Source organism: Palaemon carinicauda, chromosome 8 (genome assembly GCF_036898095.1).
Source record: "Palaemon carinicauda isolate YSFRI2023 chromosome 8, ASM3689809v2, whole genome shotgun sequence".
Taxonomy (NCBI): Eukaryota; Metazoa; Arthropoda; class Malacostraca; order Decapoda; family Palaemonidae; genus Palaemon; species Palaemon carinicauda.
The window spans coordinates 14109543-14133493 of record NC_090732.1 but is presented as its reverse complement, the minus strand read 5'-3'; the positions used below and the strand labels follow the sequence as shown (position 1 = coordinate 14133493).

The 23951-nt window shown below is 45.7% G+C and overlaps 1 protein-coding gene across 3 annotated transcripts in view; it reads left to right on the top strand.

Moving 5' to 3' along the window:
• The window catches only part of Arl1 (ADP ribosylation factor-like 1), an 80728-nt gene that overhangs the window by 51034 nt on the left and 5743 nt on the right, over positions 1–23951 (top strand). For all 3 annotated transcript variants that reach the window (XM_068378505.1, XM_068378507.1, XM_068378508.1), the window contains exon 3: positions 12254–12365. In XM_068378505.1, the coding sequence (XP_068234606.1) occupies positions 12254–12365 (112 nt within the window). The remainder of the gene's footprint in view (positions 1–12253; positions 12366–23951) is intronic.

Below are 23951 nucleotides of genomic sequence, written 5' to 3'. Positions count from 1 at the left end.
CAAAAATGTCGAATTTATGTTTAATTGATGCTTAACGCACTATGCGAACACAGTATTGGCAAGTAGTTCGTTGCATCAACAAACCAAACATTGTAACTCTTAATTTGAGTTACCATTAATATTTTAAGTACAGTACCTTATGGGAGCCTGTTTGTAATGGAAAATCGTTGTAACTCTAAGGCCATTGTAATCTGTGGACTGCCTTTAAATAATTTTATATCTTATTCCTTCCCTCCTTTTTAAACCTGTTTAATTATTTGGGGGTTTCCTTATACTGCAGTTTACGTACTCCTGTGTATCCCTTCCTTGCTCTCTCTCATAGGCTCAATCTACTAAAAGACCATATAGGAAATTGGGTTGACAGTGCACCTCGTCTGTGCTTTTTAGATAGCATCTTTTGCCCTTACCTCCACCAACTTTATAGCCTTCTACTGTACCTCTGTTCTTGCTTTCTTTCATACATCTTGCTGTTCTGCCTCATGAGGAGCACGACGTGGATCCATTAAAACCATTTTATTTTGGGGTTACTTCAAACTCTAAACACTTTTTTGTTTCTCGACCAATTACTTTCAGTTAAAAAAACATTTGAAAAATAATTAGTTCCCATACTAACAAACCTTCCATTATTTGTGTGGATATTCTTTCGGCGAAGCTGGAAGGTAGCCGTTAGACTAAAAGTGCGAGGTGGCAACCCTACCTAACCACTTGAGTGGGTAGGCCGGGGTTGGCGGAGCGTTACCCAGCCACCTTTATATATACTCACAGCTGTGAGCCACGTCACTTTTTCTTTTGGCTTGGTAGAGATTGGACTATCCTCTCTCTCCCAAGACTGTCATTGGACTCTTTTTATTTTCATTTTTCTCTTTCATGTGTGCTTGCTTTCTTCTGATCGCCTTCATGCGGACTTGTCCTGGGCACGAGGACGCTGCATGCGGTACCTTTGTCATCACTGGATACCGACCCGCACTCCCTGTGTCCTTCGTGTAGAGGGCATCGTTGCGAGAAAGGTTCAACCTGTGCAGAGTGTAGGGAGTGGCCTGCCTCCCAATGGAAGAAATTTGTACGGAGCAGGAAGAAGAAGGCTTAGCATGATCTTTCTCCCACAGAGGCAAGGAAAGCGTGATCTTCTCACTCTCACACCCCCAAATCTCTTTCAAAAGCTCCTTCTCGTTCGCACTCTTCCGAGGGGCAGTCGAGCAGGAGCGCAGACCGTCTAACTCCTTGGCAACCCCAGGGTACTGGGGGATAGTTGCTTCCCCTAGAGGAGTAATTTCACCTCCAGCCGGCGGGGAACCATTTTCCCTTGCAGATGTTTTGCAGGTGTGGCCGTTCTCAGGGGTTGCTGCACCCCCTAGGAATGAATAGCTTGTTCGACTCCTTCAGCGTGGTGCCAGGAAGGACCCTTCTCAAGAGATGCCCCTCCAACAGCCTCCTGTTGACAACGATCCCACTCCCCATTCTGGGACATTCGTTAACCTTCAGCTCTCTATTTCTCCCCACACTGTCACTTCAGCTATAGGTGATGATCTTCTAGAGACCAAGGCTCCTCCCACGAGCAGCGCGCATGGACGAGCTTCACCATCTCCTCGTCCTTTGGGACACTGAAAATTTAAAACAAATTTCTCAATAAACCAATTTTTCAATATTAAACTTAGCCGGTGATCATATAGCTGTCAGCTCTGCTGCCCGACAGAAAAACCTAAGGACAAAATACGCCAGCGATCGCTATACAGGTGGGGGTGTACATCAACTGCGCCATCTGTCGAGCAGGTACTCAAGTACTCCATGTCAACACAGAACCAATTTTCTCTCTGTCGTGCCACTGGCAAGACCTACTAAATACGCTGTTACTAACTGGATTTGTTTTCACAACTATTTGGTGAAGTACACTATTCCAGTTTTGAGCTTTCGCTATGCAGGGGTTTTATCTTCATCTCAAAACTTGAACTCGTTTTGGATAGATTTAATTATGGTGACAAAGAGAGTATGGACTCTCTTTCACTTTTAAATGGCCGACCCTTCCCTTAGACGGAAGTGTGTTTAGGTTTTTAGTAATTTTGCTTAACACGTTATAGATCTATATATTTTATATCTCTCCGCCTTTATTAGGCCTCTTCGATTAACTTTCCATTTATTATAAACATATAAAAATAAATTTATATGTTTTGTTTATATGCGACCTTTCCTGATAGTAGGCGGTCCTAACTTGGAACCGAAGTTAATCAACGTTGAGCCCGTTATATCGTATTTAGCCTTTAAAGAATTTAAAACTTTTTAAATTTAATGTTTTATGAAAGAATTTCTTTGATAGTCTCGTACTGTTTTCAAAGATGAACTAACGTTTAGTTTTTTAGACTACGCAGTTGTTGACGTTCAGGACGTTCAACATGCGCTCTATCGTTACGATAGAGAGAGAGTGTATCACGGTTTCACTTTGCAGTAAGAGTAAATCGATTCTGACGTTTTCGTTCGTTCTTTCTTAGCTTAAATGGTTTAAATTCGAAATTAAAAGAACTTTTTATTTGGAAAACTTTTCAGTTTTTTCCTTTAGCCAAATAACATGTTTTGACGATATATATTTGGGCTCTTCTCTCAGGTGCGAAATCAAGAGAGAAAGAGAGAGATAGAGACGGAGGGAGAGAGAGGAGAAAAAAAAAAAAAAAACGTTCCGTTCAAGCGGATAACGTTGTTCTCGTGTTACTCTCCTCCCTAGTCGCTGTACGGGGAAGAAGGTAAAACGTTTCTAGGGTTTTATTCTTGTCCCCAGGCTATGTGCGGTGAGAGATTGTAAACGTAGTTTATTTGAACTAGTGTTTAGTCTCTTTTCCAGCCACTGAATTCTTTATCTTTATATATGTTTTCTGTTTTTGCTAGTATTAATTTCGATTTCAGTGAAATAAGTGCAAAACAGAAAATCGAAGTGATAAAGTGATATGCGCAAAGTGTTAGTGTTGCGTCCGAGGGTTCGTCTGTTCGTGCCTGTCGTTCACCTAGTCCGGGACCTCTTGCAAGCTCCCAAGCCCAGGGGAGAAGTAATGTCGAACGACTTATGGGTTCGTCAGGCCTTGATCAACAAACAGACGTTTTTCCCTCCGTGGTTTCGGGCGTATCTACCCAAGATCGCCCCACCCACACAAAGACGAGAGAGCCCATTTACTTCTCGTCTGCGGAAGAGGTTTCTCGTAAGAAACCTTGGACCAAGGTCTCGCAGCTTATTAAGCGCAAGTCGGTCCCTTCCGCGCAAGTCCAACGGCCCAGGTGTAGCCACTGGGTCAGTTCGGACTCGCTGCAGTCTTCCAATGACTGCACACCTCCTAAGAGAGGCAAAGTGGTACCGCAACAGGCAGTAACACCGTCTGTTGCCGCACCTGCTGCTGTAGACCCTAAGTGGTCTTTGCTACAGTCTATGCAGACACAGTTAGCATCTTTTATGCAGGAGTATCGTGCGGAGAAGGTTGACGCTGCACCCGTTAGCCTACAACCAACCACAGTTGTGCGTACAGTAGACACTGACGCTACCTGCTCCCGCACTCCGCCTGTGAGAGTTCCACCTCCCATGCGCAGTGTACCCTGCCAGCCGCACGCTGACGTTCACAGACGCACGCTACCCTCCGTTGACGTTCGCGAGTTACCACAACAACAGGAGGGTGGAGTTAAGTTGCTTTGTTTTGACGCTGTGTGTCAACCTCCGCAACCCACTGTGGTTACCGCTACTCGCCCGCAGCAGACTAGTCAGTCAGGAGTAGAGGCTTTGCTTCCCCACACAGCTATGGTTGTTGCCAGCTCACAGACTGTCAAGCAGTTACATGACGTTGCCTTCTGGTCTGCTACTAATGCACCAGTGCTGTATGTCCTCACGCACCTGGTGTGGTTGACAGTTCAGTTTTTGACAGTTCACAGACTGTCAAGCAGTTACATAACGTTGCCTTCTGGTCTGCTGCTACTGCACCAGTGAGACCCTCACTGAGATATCCTAGCTTTTCTCGGACAAGGTTCCTGTAGATGAGAAAGTGCTGTTCTCCCTCCTACTGATATTCCTTTGAGGACTCTGTCATTTGGAGAGGAGCCTTAAGCTGCTTAGCCTCCTTTGGACTTTAATTAAATCATGATGATTTTTTAAGGATCTTCGTCCGGATCTTGTAACTGCTGCTCCTCGTTCGCCTAACGTCAGAACTTACACTAGGCCTAGCTACTTCGAAGCCGTTGTTGTTAAGCTAGTGCTCTCTCGCTCTCCTAGAGAGCGTTACGTTGGCTAGGCGACTGGTTTTTGCACCAGGAGGAGTTTTAGGGATACAGCCTTTGATTTCCCTTCTTTTAAACTGGCTTATAGAGCGAGAGTCTGATAGGACTCGAGAGAAGTTCTCGGCTTGGGAGTTCATGCCTCTGCCCAGGTAGACTTCTCAATTCTGGTAGACTCGCCCTGGCGCCTAGCCAGGAGACGCTCCAAGTTGTTTACAGGTCAACTTCTCAACTTTTGTCGAGCCTTTGAAGTTTTGCTGTACTATTGTCACACATAACAAGACTTCCAGGGATGGTAATTGGTTCCGCCTCAGTCGCTAACCCCGTCTGTTGCCACACCTGCTCCCGTAGACCCTAAATGGGCTTTGCTGCAAGACATGCAGTCCAAGCTTGTGTCCTTGATAGAGGACTTAAATACGGAGAAGAACCTTCTGGCCAACAACCTTCCAACCGGTTGGTTGTGCGCCCTGTTGACGCTGAGGTATCCTACTCGCGTCTGCCAGTTGAGGTGGCTCCTCCACCGATGCGACCCAGTGTGGGTTGCCAGTCGCACGTTGACGTTAAGCGACGCTCGGAGGTGGTTGTTGACGTTCAGTGTGTCACTAGGAAGACGTTCAACAACCAGCAGAGGTGACTTGTTGTGACGCAGTGCGTCAACCTCAGCAACCCGGTAGGGTGTTGACTGCACAACCCAGACAGTCTAGACAGTTTCGGGTTGACGCTGTACTTCCTCGCGCACCCATGGTTGTTGACAGTTCACAGACTGTGCAGCAGTGCCATGATATTGCGTCCGGCTCCGTCACGCATCCACCAGTGCGACCGGATTCAGCGAGTCAGACGTTGCCCACTCCGTTGCCGTTTCGTCATCAGTTTCGGATGAGGAACCCTCTGATGAGGACGTTGCTGAACAAGACGATCAACCCCCAGCCCTGCTATCCATCCAGAAGATGCTGAAGAAGGAACGCTGCCCAGTCAGGCTGTGGATGAGTCTGGTAGGGACACTGTCATCCGTGGATCAATTTGTGTCACTAGGAAGACTACACCTCCGTCCTCTTCTATACCATCTAGCTTTTCACTGGAAAAAGGACAAGACGCTAGAAGCGGTCTCGATCCCGGTTTCCGGAAAGATAAAGTCTTGTCTGACTTGGTGAAAGGACTATATCAACCTTAGAGAGGGTCTTCCCCTGACTGTTCAGACTCCCAACCACGTTCTCTTCTCGGACGCATCGGACGTAGGCTGGGGTGCGACATTAGACGGTAGGGAATGCTCGGGATTATGGAACTCGAGTCAAAGGACAATGCATTTCAACTGCAAGAAGCTACTGGCAGTACGTCTGACCTGGAAAAGCTTCAGGTCTCTCCTTCAAGGCAAAGTGGTGGAGGTGAACTCGGACAACACCACGGCTTTGGCGTACATCTCCAAGCAAGGAGGGACCTACTCTCTGACGTGGTACGAGATCGCTAGGGACCTCCGCACCTGGTCGAAAGGTCTAGACATTTCACTAGTAACGAGGTTCATCCAAGGCAACTTGAATGTCATGGCAGATTGTCTCAGTCGGAAGGGACAAATAATTCCAACAGAATGGACCCTCCACAAGAGACTTTGGGCCACCTGGAGCCAGCCAACCATAGATCTCTTCGCAACCTCGATGACCAAGAGGCTCCCAATATTTTGCTCACCAATCCCGGACCCAGCAGCAGTTCATATAGATGCCTTTCTACTAGATTGGTCACATCTAGATCTATATGCATTCCCTCCGTTCAAGATTGTCAACATGGTACTGCAGAAGTTCGCCTCTCACGAAGGGACAAGGTTGACGCTAGTTGCTTCCCTCTGGCCCGCGAGAGAATGGCTCACCGAGGTACTTCGATGGCTAGTAGACGTTCCCAGAACACTTCCCCTAAGGGTGGACCTTCTACGTCAGCCACGCGTAAAGAAGGTACACCAAGGCCTCCACGCTCTTCGTCTGACTGCCTTCAGACTATCGAAAGACTCGAGAGAGCTAGAGGCTTTTCGAAGGAGGCAACCAGAGCGATTGCTAGAGCAAGGAGAACATCCACCCTTAGAGTCTACCAATCGAAGTGGGAAATCTTCCGAAACTGGTGCAAGTCAGTATCCGTATCCTCGACCAGTACCTCTGTAACTCAAATAGCTGACTTTCTCTTATATCTGAGGAAAGAACGATCTCTTTCAGCTCCCACTATCAAGGGTTACAGAAGCATGTTGGCATCAGTCTTCCGTCACAGAGGCTTAGATCTTTCCAACAATAAAGATCTACAGGACCTCCTTAAGTCTTTTGAGACCACGAAGGAGCGTCGTTTGGTTACACCTGGTTGGAATTTAGACGTGGTACTAAGATTCCTTATGTCAGACAGGTTCGAACCGCTACAATCAGCCTCCCTGAAAGATCTCACCTTTAAGACTCTTTTCCTGATATGCTTAGCCACAGCTAAAAGAGTCAGTGAGATTCATGCCTTCAGCAAGAACATCGGATTCTCATCCGAAACGGCTACATGTTCTACAACTTGGTTTTCTAGCCAAACACGAGCTGCCTTCTCGGCCTTGACCAATATCGTTCGATATTCCAAACTTATCGTATAGTTGGAAATGAACTAGAGAGAGTCTTATGTCCTGTAAGAGCTCTTAAGTTCTATTTAAAACCTTTACGAGGCCCGTCTGAAGCTTTATGGTGTTCAGTTAAGAATCCATCTTTGCCTATGTCAAAGAATGCTTTATCCTATTTTATCAGACTGTTAATACGAGAAGCTCATTCCCATCTGAATGAGGAAGACCAAGCTTTGCTGAAGGTAAGGACACACAAAGTTAGAGCTGTCGCAACTTCCGTGGCCTTTAAACAAAATAGATCTCTGCAAAGTATATTCGACGCAACCTATTGGAAAAGCAAATCAGTGTTCGCGTCTTTTTATCTTAAGAATGTCCAGTCTCTTTACGAGAACTGCTACACTCTGGGACCATTCGTAGCAACGAGTGCAGTAGTGGGTGAGGGCTCAACCACTACAATTCCCTAATTCCATAACCTTTTTTAATCTTTCTCTTGAAATGTTTTATTATTGTTTTTGGGTTGTCCGGAAGGCTAAGAAGCCTTTCGCATCCTACTTGATTTGGCGGGTGGTCAAAGTCATTTCTTGAGAAGCGCCTAGATTAGAGGTTTTGATGAGGTCCTTTAGTATGGGTTGCAACCCTTCATACTTCAGCTCCTAGGAGTCGCTCAGCATCCTATGAGGATCGCGAGGCTCAGTAAGGAAGACGTACTTAAAAAGGCAGAGTAATTGTTCAAGTCGACTTCCTTACCAGGTACTTATTTATTTTATGTTTGTTATTTTGAATAACTGCTAAAATGAAATACAAAATACTTAGCTCATAATAATGTCAACATGTAATGCTGGTCTCTACCCACCCCCCTGGGTGTGAATCAGCTATATGATCACCGGCTAAGTTTAATATTGAAAAATGTTATTTTCATTAGTAAAATAAATTTTTGAATATACTTACCCGGTGATCATAGATTAAAGGACCCTCCCTTCCTCCCCAATAGAGACCCAGTGGGCCGAGGAGAAAATTGGTTCTGTGTTGACATGGAGTACTTGAGTACCTGCTCGACAGATGGCGCAGTTGATGTACACCCCCACCTGTATAGCGATCGCTGGCGTATTTTGTCCTTAGGTTTTTCTGTCGGGCAGCAGAGCTGACAGCTATATGATCACCGGGTAAGTATATTCAAAAATTTATTTTACTAATGAAAATAACATTTTTTGTGCAATTGAAAAAGAGACCGGCCGAATGTGTTTCGCAAAAGTAAATTTACTCTCAAGAACCACACCTAAAATTTTAAGTCATTTAGAGTTGAGATCCGAATGATGAGGAGCCACTGACCTCGACCTACTTACAATCATACTTTAAATTTTGTTAGGGTTCAACTTGTGGCCCCCTTCCTCTTGGCGATAGCTCCCTTGTAAGTAAGGTGGCATGTGGTATGCTGGTCTGTGGATGACTTTGGGCTGCATTGACATAACCCCAATGTCTCCAGACAATGAACCAATTGGTCAGTACAGGCCCCACTCCATAGGAATGAGGCACCTTCTACTCAATGCCTCTACCCTCTTGATGTCAGTTCTCAAGAGTCTCGCGATACTGGTGCAGCATTCTCAGTCAGCGCTTTTGGGATGCTTTCATCCCACCCCCATTAGTGTTTGGTTCATGACCAGTCGTCTGTCCTGAAAGTAAAGGAGATCTTAGCGATCATTCTTTTGGCACTAGAGATAGGGAATACAGTAGTCAGTAGCACGCAGTCTTTCATGGGCTTTTAAAGGAGTGTTGTCACTCCCTTTTACGTTTATCTAACGAGACCAATTTATTCTGAGTGGGTTCTATGTGTTATACTAACCTGTTTCTCTAGCGAGGATGGGTTCGGCTCTGGTCTTCGTTGCCAGTTTTCGTGCCCTTTTCTCGGACTTGTAAAACCTAGCGGATTGACCTTCAATTTTCCCTTGACTTATTCTGTCACAGTCTGTTATTAAACAGATAAATATTGCTCAGGTTTAGGTTCTGCATTTTCTTGCTTTATTTTAGGATCCTCCTGTTCTGACCCAAAAAGGGGGAAATTCTCCTATATTCTCCCCCGTTAATGTAGATAATTGGGCTAGATAAATCATCCTAGGGTAATGTTTATTAATATGGAAGTTTCATAATAAAATAATATTATTACTTACCTGGATAATTCAGCTAGTCCCACCCATACTTCCCCCACTTCTGATATTACACAACTGACTATAAAGGCGAGTGAAATTCTTGTTCTGCCGAAATTTGGGTGGGGTTTTAGAATGCAGGGCTAGCTAAATTATCCTAGTAAGAATTATTAATATTAATTTTATCATGGAAATTCCATACCTTGCATATGTAGTATGAAAAATAGTAGGCCAAGAACACTACTGTAACCTGAGGAACACCAGATATTACATTCCTATCCTGTACTCGCTATGGTGCTCTTCAAAAACGACTTTTTGCCATCTGTTACTTATACTTAATCCTCTTGTGTGTGGGTTCGCGCCACAAGATCACATCTAATTTTCGGGTGAAGAACTCCACATGCGTGCCCCCAGAGCTCATTTACGATTCTAAAGAAGAGCTACTTATGAGGTGGAACCTCATCTTTGCCCTAGAGGACACTTATTTTTCTGAAGAAGAGCTGGAACTAGAGGTGGACCCTCATTTTTGTACTGTACTCGTGCAGCCCAGAGTGCACGTCCTCTATTAAGAAGAGAAAGTCCACAGGGTTTTTTAGAGTTAATATATGGCCCTTTCACTGGTACAGGTCTTTGATCAAATACTTATTTGGGCTCTCGTCCTCCATGGAAAAGACAATAAACTGGACATGCTTATTCCCTTAGCCATAAGTGCTTATCAGTTTGAAAGAACTTGCCTGTTTGTGAGCAATCTCTCATTTGCGATTACGCTTGGCCTAGCTGAACGAATTCCTTAACCTTAGAAAGGCAACCCATAGACAAGATGGTCCACAGGGTCTTCTAGAGTGAATGCATGAGCCCTTCAGCAATACAGGTATTTAATCAGTCACCCAAGGCTCATGTGGGATCAAAGGACACCTCCAAGGCTGCTAAGGAAGAGAACCCCTTGGCCATGGCCTTCTCTGCATTGGAATACAGGCCAGGTTTATATTAGAACCAGGAAGAGAATGAGTTGAAATTTGACTACCGGTTGACCGTTCCGACTCCTCCTTACTAATTTTAGGGGGCAAGTCATGAGACATAGATCCTATCACAATACTGTACTCAGGATCTAGGGCCTACTCAAGGGAAACCAAAAACCCATAATCTGAAGCAACCTTCTTAAAGGACCTTGCCATTATCAGACAAATTAACGGCTAAGGGTAAGCTTCCATGGCTCTGGTCAAGATGGGAAAGACCGCAGGGCCTCAAGACCCACCTTGGAATTTCCCTGGTTTGAACTGAGTTTCGAAGCAATCAAGAAAGCAAACACGCTAGTTTATGACATAAGAGATTTTGTGCAATCATGGAAGCCAATCCTTTCCCTTGGTCTAATTATACCAAGGTTATGTTCCTTAGTCAAGGGACATGGATGGAAAGACTGATCGGAACCTACCATCATCTGAGCTTCTGAGTCGGCCAACATGGAAGTGGCATCCAGGGAGAGCCTCAAGGCACGTCCTGGCTGGACTATAGGTCGGGTGCAGTGCCATGCTTCACCTCCTCTTGGGACAGTTCAAAACCGGAAAACAAAAGGACTCTACTGGGTGGGGGTAACCCCGGTGAAGCGACTACGAAACAAATAGTCTTTTTCAGTGTCGCTAATCATTCTGAAGGATAGAGGATCCCCATTGCCTAAGTTCAGGAGTTAATAGCCAGGATCTCGAATCCAGGTAGCCACGAGTCCAACCTTTCTTTGGCTCTTCCCTACAAAGTATACTGTTGGGGACTAGGACTTATTTTCCTCTTCCAGGGGGAGCTGGTGGCACTATAACTCTTCTTTCAGTACAGAAGGTATATGGAAAGAGATCATAAAACTGTTCTCTCTAGTAAGTGGATGAGAAGACCATCCCGGTTTCAATCACACGAAGCCAGAATGTAAGATCTACCGTAGCCTTTTGGAAGAAGGTGTCTGGAAATGTCAGACCACCTTCACCTCCCTTTACCAAAGGACCTGTTGTAGCTGCTTAACTGGTAGTGTAGTAAACCTAGCTCCATCATAGGACAAGAAGCATCATATTTTAAGATATCAGTTGTGTCATTAGTCTAGGATGAGAGTAAGAATGTTTGGCCTTTCTTCTTCTTCCTTCTAGTGCTGTAGTCACACCATTATGTTGTAGGACTACTGAATAACTTTGCTATTGTAATTTAAATAGCCTTCATTCCCCACATTCTTCTAATGAGGAAAGGATGGATAGTAATGTAAACCCAACAATTTACTATTGCCTTACATTACAGACACGGTATCTTTTTACAAGGATAAAAGTTTTTCAATGACCAACTGTCATTAGATAGTATCTACCATTTAGCCTGAAAATAGTGCCATAGGAAGTGGATGGGAGTCATGACTCTGCTCCCAAGAGGTCTGAGCATTTAGACGTTTTGGGATTTTAGCCAACCAGTTTCGTGACAGGTACTTCCTACCCCCCTCCCCTCAAAGATGAACTTCCTCTAAAGGATGAAAGTTTGCATTTGTGAAGGATCAAATCACAAAATTTTAAATAGTTATTTGTACAGTATTTCTCTTAAGTTATACTTCCTGCCACATCCACCCCACAAGGCGCAGGTGAAGGTCAAAGTGGCTATTCAGTGTGCCTAGGGTGGTGGGCTTACGCACCAGTAATTACCAATACCTCATTATAAATCTTGAAAGTCTAATTCCAGCTGTGCTGAGAGCATACATCTATTAAAGGACTCGGTTTTATAAAGTTAGGAAAAATGCAAATTACTTTCGAGATTAGTGATATTGCAAGGCAGATGACAGTGTTGTTGATCGTAACACTGTATTCCTTCACTTGCTAAGATAGGTTATTGTACTATACAGTATTATAAAAGCTCTTGAAATCTTCAAGCGCTTTTGTACAGAACAGTTATGCAATACTGTATAGAAAACACTGTAGGAAAGCCCTTACTTAAACAAAACAACAATGATGATGATAACATTAGGTATTATGACAGACTTGCTCATAATAAACATATTGACAGCAGTCTTCACTTTAAATTTTGCAAAAGAAAATGCAGGGTGAAATGGTAAATAGGCAGTTGTTACCTTAATTAAACCTGCTTAAGCTTAAAATTGCTGAAATGAATTTCCTTTAGGAAAAAAGTTGGTGGGTTATGCTGTGTGAAAAATAGAGGGACTGTATTTAATCAAATTTCTGGGATGGGTGAAACTTCACTGATACCCTTTTTAAAGATTTTTTGCTGTATGATTAATGTTAGACTGCTGGTGTTATTATTTTAGCTAATACATTGTTTTTTTTAATTACAGACCTTATTGGCGATGTTATTATTCTAACACTGATGCCATCATATATGTAGTCGATTCGGCTGACAGAGACAGAATAGGAATATCCAAACAAGAATTGGTGTCTATGTTAGAGGTAAGTTGAAGCACAGGATTTCCAATTCTACTATAACATGATACAGTATTGACTTGGGGTACTGATATATTGTTTTTACTGTACGAGTTTCATAAAAGTACACTAATGTGTATACCATTTCCCTGAATATTGCTTTCTGATACAAAAATAGCTTCACAATGTTAGTATAGATAGAAATAGGAAATAAATAAATTACTCTCCACATCCTTCTCCCCCTTCTGGACCAGCCAGAGGACTAATCATCCAAACCCTATGTAACTACCCGTTAGCTGGAGTGATCATCTCTTAACTACCTTTAGGTCAATATTTTATATTTCCAAGTCTGTCTTGTTTGATCCAGAACCTCTATTTTACATTGTCAATTTGCATACAAGATAAGATTTGATCACAAACGAATAACAGTAGTTTTTTCCTTTGATATACAGAAAAGCTGATATTGTACTAGTACTGTATGTGGTTTTGACGAAGGAAAAATGTATTATTAATGTGAATCTCCCCTGATGTTCTTATTGCTTCTCCAGAAGCCAGTTTTAATCGACATTACTCATAAGATTTTAAAAATTAAAAAAATTTCCCCATTTCTTTTGCTTGAAATGACACATGCAAAACTATCCCATTTCTTTTACTTCAAGCTACACATGCCCTTAATAAAGTAACAGAGGCCTGAACCATAAGTGGTAGGAAGCCCAGGTTGTCTCCTTGGGGAATATTGTCTTCAGTTTCGCTGTTGATCCAGCAATTATCAAGCATACTCTTAGATTGTTTACATAATGCATTTTAAGATGTCTTGACCTGGTTTAGTTTATAATTATTGCTGGGAATGTGCACGAAAATTACTAATGGGAGATCATGTTCTGCATTACCTTGTATCATGTCAGGTAATTGTGCTTTGTTCCGTAACCGAAATACAAACCACGCTTTTTACATAGGGGTATTACTTTCGGCGTAGCTGAAATGGCGAGCCATTAGATTTTTAACGAGGGTTAACTATCCCCGCGCTAGTTAGCAAGGGGGTAGGGGAGGGGTAGCTAGCTACCCCTCCCCCCTCACACACTGGTGAACTGACTCACTTCGCTTTTGGCTCGGACGACGAACGGATGTCTCTGTTCCCGTCCTCGCATGGCAGCCATTTATTGTTTTGTCTTTACTTAATTACTTACTTTTCTTGTACTCATATATATATGTAAACATATTTTTATGGTTATGTATGTATTTGAGTATATAAATCAGTAAGTTTCCTTTTCAGTGTTCGTGCTGTGTGTGTGTGTGTGTGTGTGTGTGTGTGTGTGTGTGTGTGTACGATATCACCGTGTAGCCGCCGGAGGTCAGGCCACTACGATGTAATTCCATGGACCGCGATCTCTTCCTTGGTCCTTCGGTCGGCTCCTTCCACGGGCGCCGTGGGGAGTCGTCATTGCTGGACTTATTATTTTGTTTCTCCGCTACTCCTCTTTTCCTACGGGGAAGATGGGGTTCAGCGTAGGAACGCGAGAGTGTAGTTTGACTACGGTCTCTCTCTCTCTCTCTCTGGAGGTCGTTCACCCTTTTACTACGTTTTCTACATACTACGATAGCTCCTCCGTTCGGGTGGAGTTGCTACGCAGTACTTTTTATCTCAATTATATTTTTATTATAAAATCTAATTGTATTTGTTAACTTTTCAGCTTTTTAGAACGTTTCCCTTCGGGGTTTTTCGTTCTTACTTTTTGTGAACATTCTTTAATGAGTTGCATAATTATAACTTATAATTCTGTTTTTGTTACAGTTCTCGCCCTTCCCCCTTCCCGTGAGTGTAGGTGGGGTTGAGGGCTCTTGCCTGTTATGTAATTCTTGTGTTCTTTTCCCTCGGGTTTCCTCTTCGGAGTCTTCCTGGGGGAATGAATGTTAACTAATTATTTTTTATTTTCACAGTTAACGATCTGTTTTTCCGTTTGCCTAATGTGACAACGAAGCAGAGCTGTCTTGTTGGGACTCGGGGAGTCGGCTGTTGCTGCCTCCTCTATAGGACTTCGTCAGGGGCGTGTCTCCTTCTCCTGGAAGTTCTCCCGAGACAACTGACAGCTCTTCAGTTCATCTTAGAACTCTCAGGAGGTTCGCCTCCTTGGGTGGGTAACTTCCCTTCCGAGGGAGGTTCCCTGCCCAGGTTTGAGTTTCTTTCCCTTTCGGGGGAAACTTCTCTTACCATTAATAATTATGATATGTTCCTGGTCCTCCGGCGGTTTTGCTCTTGGTGCTGAGCGACCGCTTTTGTAACCTTGCTCAAGGGGCTGAGCGGTTACATTCCCGGACCATAGTTTTTGTGTGACTATGCTCTTGGTGCTGAGCGGTCTCACCTGCAGCTACGCAGCTGCAGGAGCGCCTCTTCAGAGGTTGGCTCCTAGGTCACTGGCTGACCCTTCGGTCCTATGGGCTCCATCTTCAGTCTCTTCTACGAAGTGTTCCTCTCTCGTTCGCGAGAGAGGACACTCATAGAGACTCCTCTTTGGAGGACTCCTTCTGCTGTTGTTGCTGAAGGCTCAGTCCCCTTCGGGGGGCAGCTGAGCCCTACGGTCTCTCCTGCGAGTGTTTCTTCCCCAGGGGGGAAGTTCACCACAGAGACTCCTCTTCGGATGTCTCCTTCTGCTGTTATTGCTGAGGGCTCAGTCCCCTTCTGGGGCAGCTGATGCCACGGTCTCTCCTGCAAGTGCTTCTCCCCCTTGGGGGAGTTCACTCCAGAGACTCCTCTTCGGAGGTCTGATGATGGTGCTCCTGCCTGTGGTCGTCTTCATCTTCACCTTCCCCGCAGAGGATCCTCCTGCCAGACCTTCTCCTGGACGCAGATGCGCAGTGGGCGTCAACGTACCTCGTTTCCAACGAGCACCGGTCCCTTCGGGGCAAAAGGGCTTACTCCACAATGTGGGTAAGTCCCTTAAGTGCCAGGTTTTACCTGCGCGAGTAGCGCGCTTGCGCTCTCCTGCTGTGTTCCAGATTTCTCTCCTGCGATCTCCTGTAGCTGAGTCTCGCCGTAGATCTCCTGATCGCCAGCGCTCTCCTGCGCCTCTGAGACCTTCTGTGCGCCAGCTCTCTTCAGCTCGCCAGCGCACTTCTGGACGCCCTTTTCCTGCTACGCGCCTTGTGCGCCAACGGTCTCCTGTATGCCCACGATCGCCTGCGCGCCAGCGCACATCTGCGCGCCCTTTTCTAATGTGCGCAATGCGCGCCAACGTTCGCCCTCGTGCCCACGATCTTTGGATCTAGGCACAGGCAAGGAGATTGTTCCTTGTTTTTACACCCACGATTGCCTGCTCGCCAGCGCACATCTGCGCGCCCTTTCCTGATGTGCGCAATGCGTACCAGCGTACTCCACGAGGTTCCAGATGTGGGTGGAGGCGAAAGAGATGTTTCCTTCACCTCTTCGCCGACGATCTCCTGTGCTCTAGATTTGAACGAGTCTCTGAGCGCCTGCGCGCCCACGAGAAGTCTTCTGTTCTCGCCCACGAGCGTTCGCTATTATGCGCAACCTCACCATCTGGTTCTGCCCCTCGCTGATATCTTCTGGCCGCGCAACCGCGCTCCATTGATCTCCTACGCGCCAGCGATCTCCTAGCGATCGCGCGCGATTCTTCGCCTGCCCGCTAGCGTTTACAACGCGCCCACGCTTCAGATCGCCGTACGCGGCCACGCGTTGGCTCTCCTGTACGCGATCGGTCGCTACGCACCATCGCTCGCCAATGCGCCATCGCTCACCAACGCGCCATCGCTCACCAACGCGCCATCTCCCGCAAAGAACCATCGCTCGCCAATCGCGCCATCGCTCGCCAACACACCATCACTCGCTTAAGCGTTTTTCGGTCTTCCGACCGCGCCTACGTGCCCTCGCGTCCTCGCGCGCATGTGCGCACCCACGCGCATGCGCACACATGTTCGCCCGCGCGCGAACCAACGATTGTACCATCGCGCGAGGGCCAAGGGCGATTTCGACCGCGATTCCCATTGGGTTTCGCAACACGGGCAACCTGGCGAGTTTTTCTGGAGCCCATACTTTCAGATCATCATAGTCACGATCTTCACCTCGTAAGTGCAGAGCATGGCACGTACAAGAGCAAGAAGAATCTTCAGAAGAGTCTGGGTAACATTCTTCTCCCTTTTCAGGCAGACCCCATCATTCCTCTCCTCAGGATCGCCCGATCCCCTTCCCTCCAACGGTGGCTGCTGACACTGCCTCTGTCAGTCGTCAACAGAGGGAATACTTCGAGATCATGGGGTAGCCTGATTTAGCTCTTCCTCTCCACCATTCCGTGCAACGGGCCTTCCGGGGGTTTTTCCCTCGAGAAACTCTCCGCCCGGCAGGTGACATTCTCGACTTCGGGAATCTTGAACCAGGAGGAAGCCGCAAAGGGGACCAGACAGGCCAGGAAGCTCCGGAAAGGTTATGGAACTTTCCTCCTCTCGGACACGTGCACCTTCGTTTCCCGACACCAAGTGTCGAACTTGGGGACAAACTCGATGTTGAAGCATTGAGATGCAGTGACCGAGAGGTTTTCTCTCGAAGGTCCCTACCGTGGATATCGGCAAAGCCAGAGACTCTTCCATCCTTGGAAGGGGTTTGTTTCAGCCCAAGGACAAGGAACGAGCGACTGAGAGGTGGAGAAAATCGTATCACGATTCGCTCCTCCAAGGCGCTTACATCCAGTCCCTACAAGCCTCCAGCGCCTCAACTTCAACAGCCTCGTTCAGCCCAGGACATCAGAACCGGCTCGGGCAGCTAGACAAGGTGTCTATGCAGCTTCCCCCCTCCTGTCGGGAAAAAGGGCGAGGAGCCCTTCTGGGAAAGCAATAATCCTAGAGGGGGCGGCCTAGGCCGCAAACGCAAGGATTGGCGACCCCTACCTGCATCCCCCAGTGGGGGGGATGCCTGGATTTGCGCCTTTAAGTGGCAGCAACTCGGGGCCGATTCCTGAACGATCTCCATGATCAGCCAGGGATTTCGTGTCCCGTTTTGTAGCATCTCTACCTCCCCTGTCAGCGAATCCAGTGTCGCTGAGCCCCTATGCCATGGGATCGGCAAAGGGGCTAGCCCCTCGGGCAGAGGGCGAGACCATGCTCTAGAAGGATGCTCTCCAAGGTTGTTGGCGGCTTCCCCCAAGGTTCTTCAAATGACACTTTCTTGTAAGAAGCGCCTGCAGGCTGGAGACCCACCATCGTCCTCTTGGCCCTGAACAAGTTCGTCGTACAAACTTCGGTCAGTATGGTACAACAGATTCGGTCAGACTTGTAGGGAAACCACAAGACTTCACGTACATACTGGATCCGAAAGACGGGTACTTCCAGATCCCAATCCATCCGTCTTTACAGGAAGTACTTGGAATTCAGCCTAGGCAACAGATATACCAGTTCTAGGTGCTGTGCTTCGATCTTTCCACAGCACCTCAGGCATTCACCAGGAAGTTCATCCCGAATCCTCATGTCCACACAGGAGCGGCATCCGCCTCCGCTTTCTGGATGACTGGCTACCCCGGCAGTTTCGGTATCGACCCTTCTTCGACTCCGAGACAAGCCTCTGGGACTTTGCCAAGATCTAAGGATCATGGTAATCTCGAGAAGTTTTCTCTGTTTCCATCGCAACAACTGGGATATCTAGGCTTGATTTTAGACTCCAATCTCCGTTAAGCCTTCCCACCAGATGACAGGATAGCAAGGCGGAGGAGAGTAGTAGAACCTTTCCTCAGGCGAGGAGAGTCTCCAGCCTTTTTCTGGTTACGCCTCCTAGATCACCATCCTCCTTGACCCCTCTAGTCCCAAACACTCGCCTCAGGATGAGTCTCCTGCTTTGGTGACTCAAGTCCCGGTGGAATCAAGACTACGATTCCCCAGACATTCTGGTCCTATGGGACCTGCCGAACGAGGGATCCTGCAGTGGTGGTTGACCTACGAAGCCTTTGCTAGAGAGTGGATCTTCTCGTCCCTCCTCCGCATTTGATGCTGTTCTCGGACGCTCAAAGAAGGGGGGGGGGGGCACGTTCTGAACCAAAGGATCTCAAGCCTATGGCCAGAACTAGAAGGGTACCTCCACATCAATTGGCTAGGGATGAAGGCCATATTCTGGCCCGTCAACAGTTACAACAGGCCCCGGCGAGTCACTCTGTGAGTGACAACACCACGGTAGTTGCTTATTTCATCAAGCGGGGAGGTACCTTTTCATAACAGTCTTCCCATCTTACAGTAGAGATACTGAGATGACCCGAAGTCCACTCAATACCACTATCGGCTCGCTTCATTCCGGACAAAGGAATATGCTCTCCGACAGTCGGAACAGAGCATCGCAGATAGAGAGTACCGAGTGGTCTTTGGAACCCCCAGTAGCCAACAAGCCCTGAGCTTGTGGTCCTGTTCGCGACAACCTTGAATTTCAAGCTGTCGCTGTACTTCTCCCCAGCCCCGGACCCCAAGGCACCCTGCCGAGATGTCTACCCACATCGGTGGGACAACATCGACGTCTACGCCTTGCCGCCGTTGGGTCTGAGGGGAAGGGGGGCTCAACAAGACCAGACTATCAGTCAACCTGTCGATGACTCTGATAGCTCCGCTATGGTATCATGCAGAGTGGTTTCCGGACCTTCTGCATCCCTTGATGAAACTCCCGAGAGAGCTTCCCCCACGACAAGAGCTAAAGCAACCACACCACTACATCTACCACAAGCCGTAGCTCCGCTTCGGCTCCACGCCTGGAGTCCATCCAGCATCTCCTCACAGAGAGAGGCGTTCCGCAACAGGTCGCGGAGCGGATGTCTTGACCCCTGCGAAGTCATCCGCAGGGGTCCACCAGGCGAGATGGAGAGTCTTCTGTGGTTGGTATCGTGGGAGAGGTATCTCTCCCCTCGATGCCACTATTCCAGCGTTAGCGGAGTTATTGTCCATCTGCGGGAGGAAATATGCCTTTTGCTCTCGGCGGTAAAGCCTATCGCTCAGCCTCAAGCCTGGCCTTCAGGCTCTAAGGTTAGACAATTCCTCCTCGCGGGATCTTTCTTCGCTTATACGAAGCTACGAACTTGCCTGCACCCAGTCGGAAGTGAGACCACCTCCATGGAACATGGCTCGGGTTCTTAGGGATCTTAAGACTTCTCCCTGTGAACCATTACACTAGGCATCTGATAGGCACCTGACTTAGAAGACGGTGGCCCGGCTCGCTCTGGCTTCGGCCAAGCGTATCAGCGTACTTCATGGTCTCTCGTACGACTTCGCCCATTCAAGAAGATAGGGAGAGGTAACGTTCGGGTTCGTCCCTGAGTCGGTTACTAGACTCAAGATCTTGGAGTCACAAACCTTTGGTTCGACTCCTTCAGGATTTCGAGTCTCCGTTCTGTAACAGATGACCCAGGCCTTCTCCTACTATGCCCAGTAAGGAGTCGGAGGTGTTATCTTAAAGAACAGCTGCAGTACGTCCTCACGTGCAAGCCCTGTTTGGGAGCACAGGAAGGACGAAGAGGAGGGTCACCAAGAATACCTTTGCAGCCTGGATTCAAGGACCATCCATCTCGCCCTGAATCCAGACCCTCCTCCGTCATGTAGCCTTAGAGCACACAATGTCAGAGGCATCGCAAGGTCACTGGTCTTCAAGAAAACTACTCTGTGACGCAGGTGCTACAAACTGGAGTCTGGAAGCGTCGGACGACCTTCACAGCCCACTACCTGCAGGACGTGACCCACAGGAGCCTCGATACGTTTTTCTATCAGCCTGTGGTGGCTACACAACAGCTGGTCTAACCTCAGACTCCTTAATGGACAAGTAGCAGAAGGTTGAGGGCATTGTTACCCGGTGTCAGACTGCATGAATGAAAGAGGTATGTCTGGCCCTTACTTCTTTCTTCATCCTCCCCTCTCTTGGGGAAAGCAGCATCCTAGGTTCTCTGCATAGCTGACCTCAAAAGATAATACTGTCGCGTCTCCCATACCCTGACGAGGTGGTATTGGGAAAGTCCTAGTCCAGAATTCCATCTAAAGGTCTTCAGGTCGACTGCCTAGGACAAGTCACACTTCATCCCTCCACACACAAGCTTATGTAGGCCGCACGCTCCTTGCGGAGCAAGGAACTTGTGAGGTGCAGGGACACTTTTTCTGAAAGTGCTGCTCACTCGGATTCTGAGTCCCCGGGTAAAGCCAAAGCCAGTATGGCTGGGGACTTTCCACCCTTCCTAAGGGGTAAGGCACCCTATGTAAATAGCGTGGTTTGTATTTCGGTTACGGAACAAATGACAAATTCGGAGATAATTTGTATTTTTCCTAACCATACAAACCTTAGCTATTTACACATATTTGCCCGCCAGCCCTGTCCCCTAAGTCAAGTCCTACCTTTAAGCGAAGTGAGTCAGTTCACCAGTGTGTGAGGGGGGAGGGGTAGCTAGCTACCCCTCCCCTACCCCCTGCTAACTAGCGCGAGGGGGTTAGTTAACCCTCGTTAAAAATCTAATGGCTCGCCATTTCAGCTACGCCGAAAGTAATACCCCTATGTAAATAGCTAAGGTTTGTATGGTTAGGAAAAATACAAATTATCTCCGAATTTGTCATATTTAATTATTGTTGTGAAGTATGTGTTTCACTCTTAGTACCACCAAGGGGGAAATGTTTCCATGATCAACGATTAAGTTATTCTTGCGTGCAGGGAAGACTAGACTAGTAAATTATAGCGGAATGACGTCAATATTGACATGTTGCTACCTTTAGACAACATACAAGTTCAGCCTTTTGTCGATAGTGATGAGCTTCACAAGCTTTCAACATCACTTGTTCCCTATGTTTATATTTCAGAATTCCAGTGAATCCTTCCTTAGTATTGGTACAATAATTTTAGTCTTTCTCAACTCGGTTGTCAAACATAACTCTTCCTCCCATAATCATAAATTAATAGAATTTCATTCAGTAAGGTTTCTGAACGTACGCTACTCCATAGATTTGAAAGCCTCACACAGAGCCTCAAAATCTTTACATTCTTCAGTTTGTTCTGCTGCTAAACCTTTGTGTTTCACAACTCTAGTTGCTTTATAAGACTAAACTAGATTGTGAGGCAGAAGATCAAGCAGGTTGGTCTGATCCTAATATCCCCTGCTAAAGTAAGCTGTTCTCACTCTTTATTATTATTACCTGCCAAGCCACAACCCTAGTTGAAAAAGCAGGACGCTACAAGCCCAGGGGCTCCAACGGGGAAAATAGCTCAGTGAAGAAAGGAAAAAAGGAAAATAAAACATTTTAAGAAGAGTAACATTAAAATAAATATCTCCTATATAAACTATAAAACTTTACCAAACAAGAGGAAGAGAAATATAGAATAGTATGCTCGAGTGTACCTCTAAGCAAGAGAGCTCTAACCCAAGACAGTGGAAGACCATGGTACAGAGGCTATGGCACTACCCAAGACTAGGGAACAGTGGTTTGAGTTTGGAGTATCCTTCTCCTAGAAGAGTTGCTTACCATAGCTGAAGTCTCTTCTACCATTACCAAGAGGAAAGTAGGCACTGAACAATTACAGTGCAGTAACCCCTTGAGTGAAGGAGAATTGTTTGGTAATATGTGTTGCAAGGTGTATGAGGACAGAAGAGGATATGTAAAGAATAGGCCAGACTATTCAGTGTGTAGGCAAAGGGAAAATGAATCGTAACCAGAGAGAAGGATCCAGTGTAGTACTGTCTGGCCAGTTGAAAGACCCCATAACTGTCTAGTGGTAGTATCTCAATGGGTGGCTGGTGGCCTAGCCAACCTACTAGTTATAAAAAGTCTCATGATGCTTATGTGGATGGCATGTCATATCATATGATTCCTTAATTAAAAAGTCTCATGTTGCTTATGTGGATGGCATGTCATATCGTATGATTCCTTTAAATTCTGAAAGTTTCAACTAATTTTGATCATTTTCTAAATGTTTCACACAACAGTATTCACTGTTCACTGCAAAGCTTGGTCACTAGCTCTCATCTCCAATAACCTAGTACAGTAAATACAAATCTTATACAAGTCTACATGTTCCTGCTGCCACCCCTTTTCTAAAGGGTAAAAGATCTGAGAAATTAGCCAATATCCTCTCAGAATTTCTTGTAGATCAGGTAAATGAGGAAGAGGAAACTCAGTCAGACAATGAATGTAAGTCGGTACCACATTTTTAATCTTTGCATAACCTTATTGCTACATATACCCTAATAAAGGGTTTAAGGCAAGTTTGGAAGTATCTTATTCTATCAAATGAAAAAACAGTACTTTCAAAGCAGTTTACAAACCAACTTTCCAGCTTTATTTTGAACACAAAGGATTGTCATCTTAGGTTGAGAGAAAGGCGAGATTCAGGTTCACATTTATTGCTTAAACCCTCTTTAACACACACTGCTAATTGATACAAGGTAGTTCAAGTACCAGACCTCTTCTTGGAGGACGATTTGGTAAACCATTAAGATGCAATCATTATGCCTCATAAAATAAATCTTTGAAATTCAGGTTATGTATTAAATAGTTATAATTTTCAGTTAAAATAACTATGTGGTTTAAGGTTTCATCAAACTGTTCAATAAGCAATTATTCACTTATAACATTAATCAGTTACCTAACTTTTTAAAATATAATGCTTTCTTCAAACTTCATTCATACACTAATTAATGGAAATCCTGTATTTATAAGGTAGTAGGTTGGCGAGGGCACCAGCCATCCGTTGAGATACTACCGCTAGAGAGTTATTGGGTCCTTTGACTAGCCAGACAGTACTACATAGGATCCCTCTCTCTCGTTAAGGCTCATTTTTCCTTTACCTACATATAAACTGAATAGTCTGGCCTATTCTGTCCACATTCTTGTATTTCTTTATACACCTGACAGCATACCAGACAATTCCTCTTTGCTTAAGGCGGTTAACTACTTAATGTAATTATTCAGTGGCTACTTTTCTCTTGGTAAGGGTAGAAGACTCTTTAGCTATGTTAAGTAGCTCTTCATGGAGGACACTCAAAAGAAATCAAACCATTGTCCTCTAGTCTTGGCTAGTGCCATAGCCTCAGTACTGCGGTCTTCCACTGTCTTAGGTTAGTTTTCTATTGCTTGAGGGTACACTAATTTATGATATCTCACATCCTCTTGTTTTTTTCAAGTATTTATAGTTTATATATGAAAGATATAATGTTACTGTTCATAAAATATTTTATTTTAATTGTTTATTACTCCTGTTGTAGTTTATTTATTTCCTTGTTTCTTTTCCTCACTGGGCTATTTTTCCCTATTGGAGCCTTTGGCTTATCCTGCTTTTCCAATTAAGGTAGTAGCTTAGCTTACAATAATAATAAGAATGAAGGGTCTGCAAGATATTTTACTCGTGGCACTTGTGGATAAGAATATGTGAAATGTTATCAGAAGGATTTACTGTGCAGTTAGTGCTAGTGTTTCAGAAATTCCTTGGTGCTGAAAAGGCTTGGCTCATTGTTTACAGAGGAAGTGATGACTTATTTATTTCTCGATTGTCTGCGAATATGGAGTTGTAATTAATTTTCATTATATAATTAACCACAATTATCAATTAAAACAATAGTAACATTTATTCTACTGCTCCAAACTTCCACTTTGCTACAAGCTAACTAG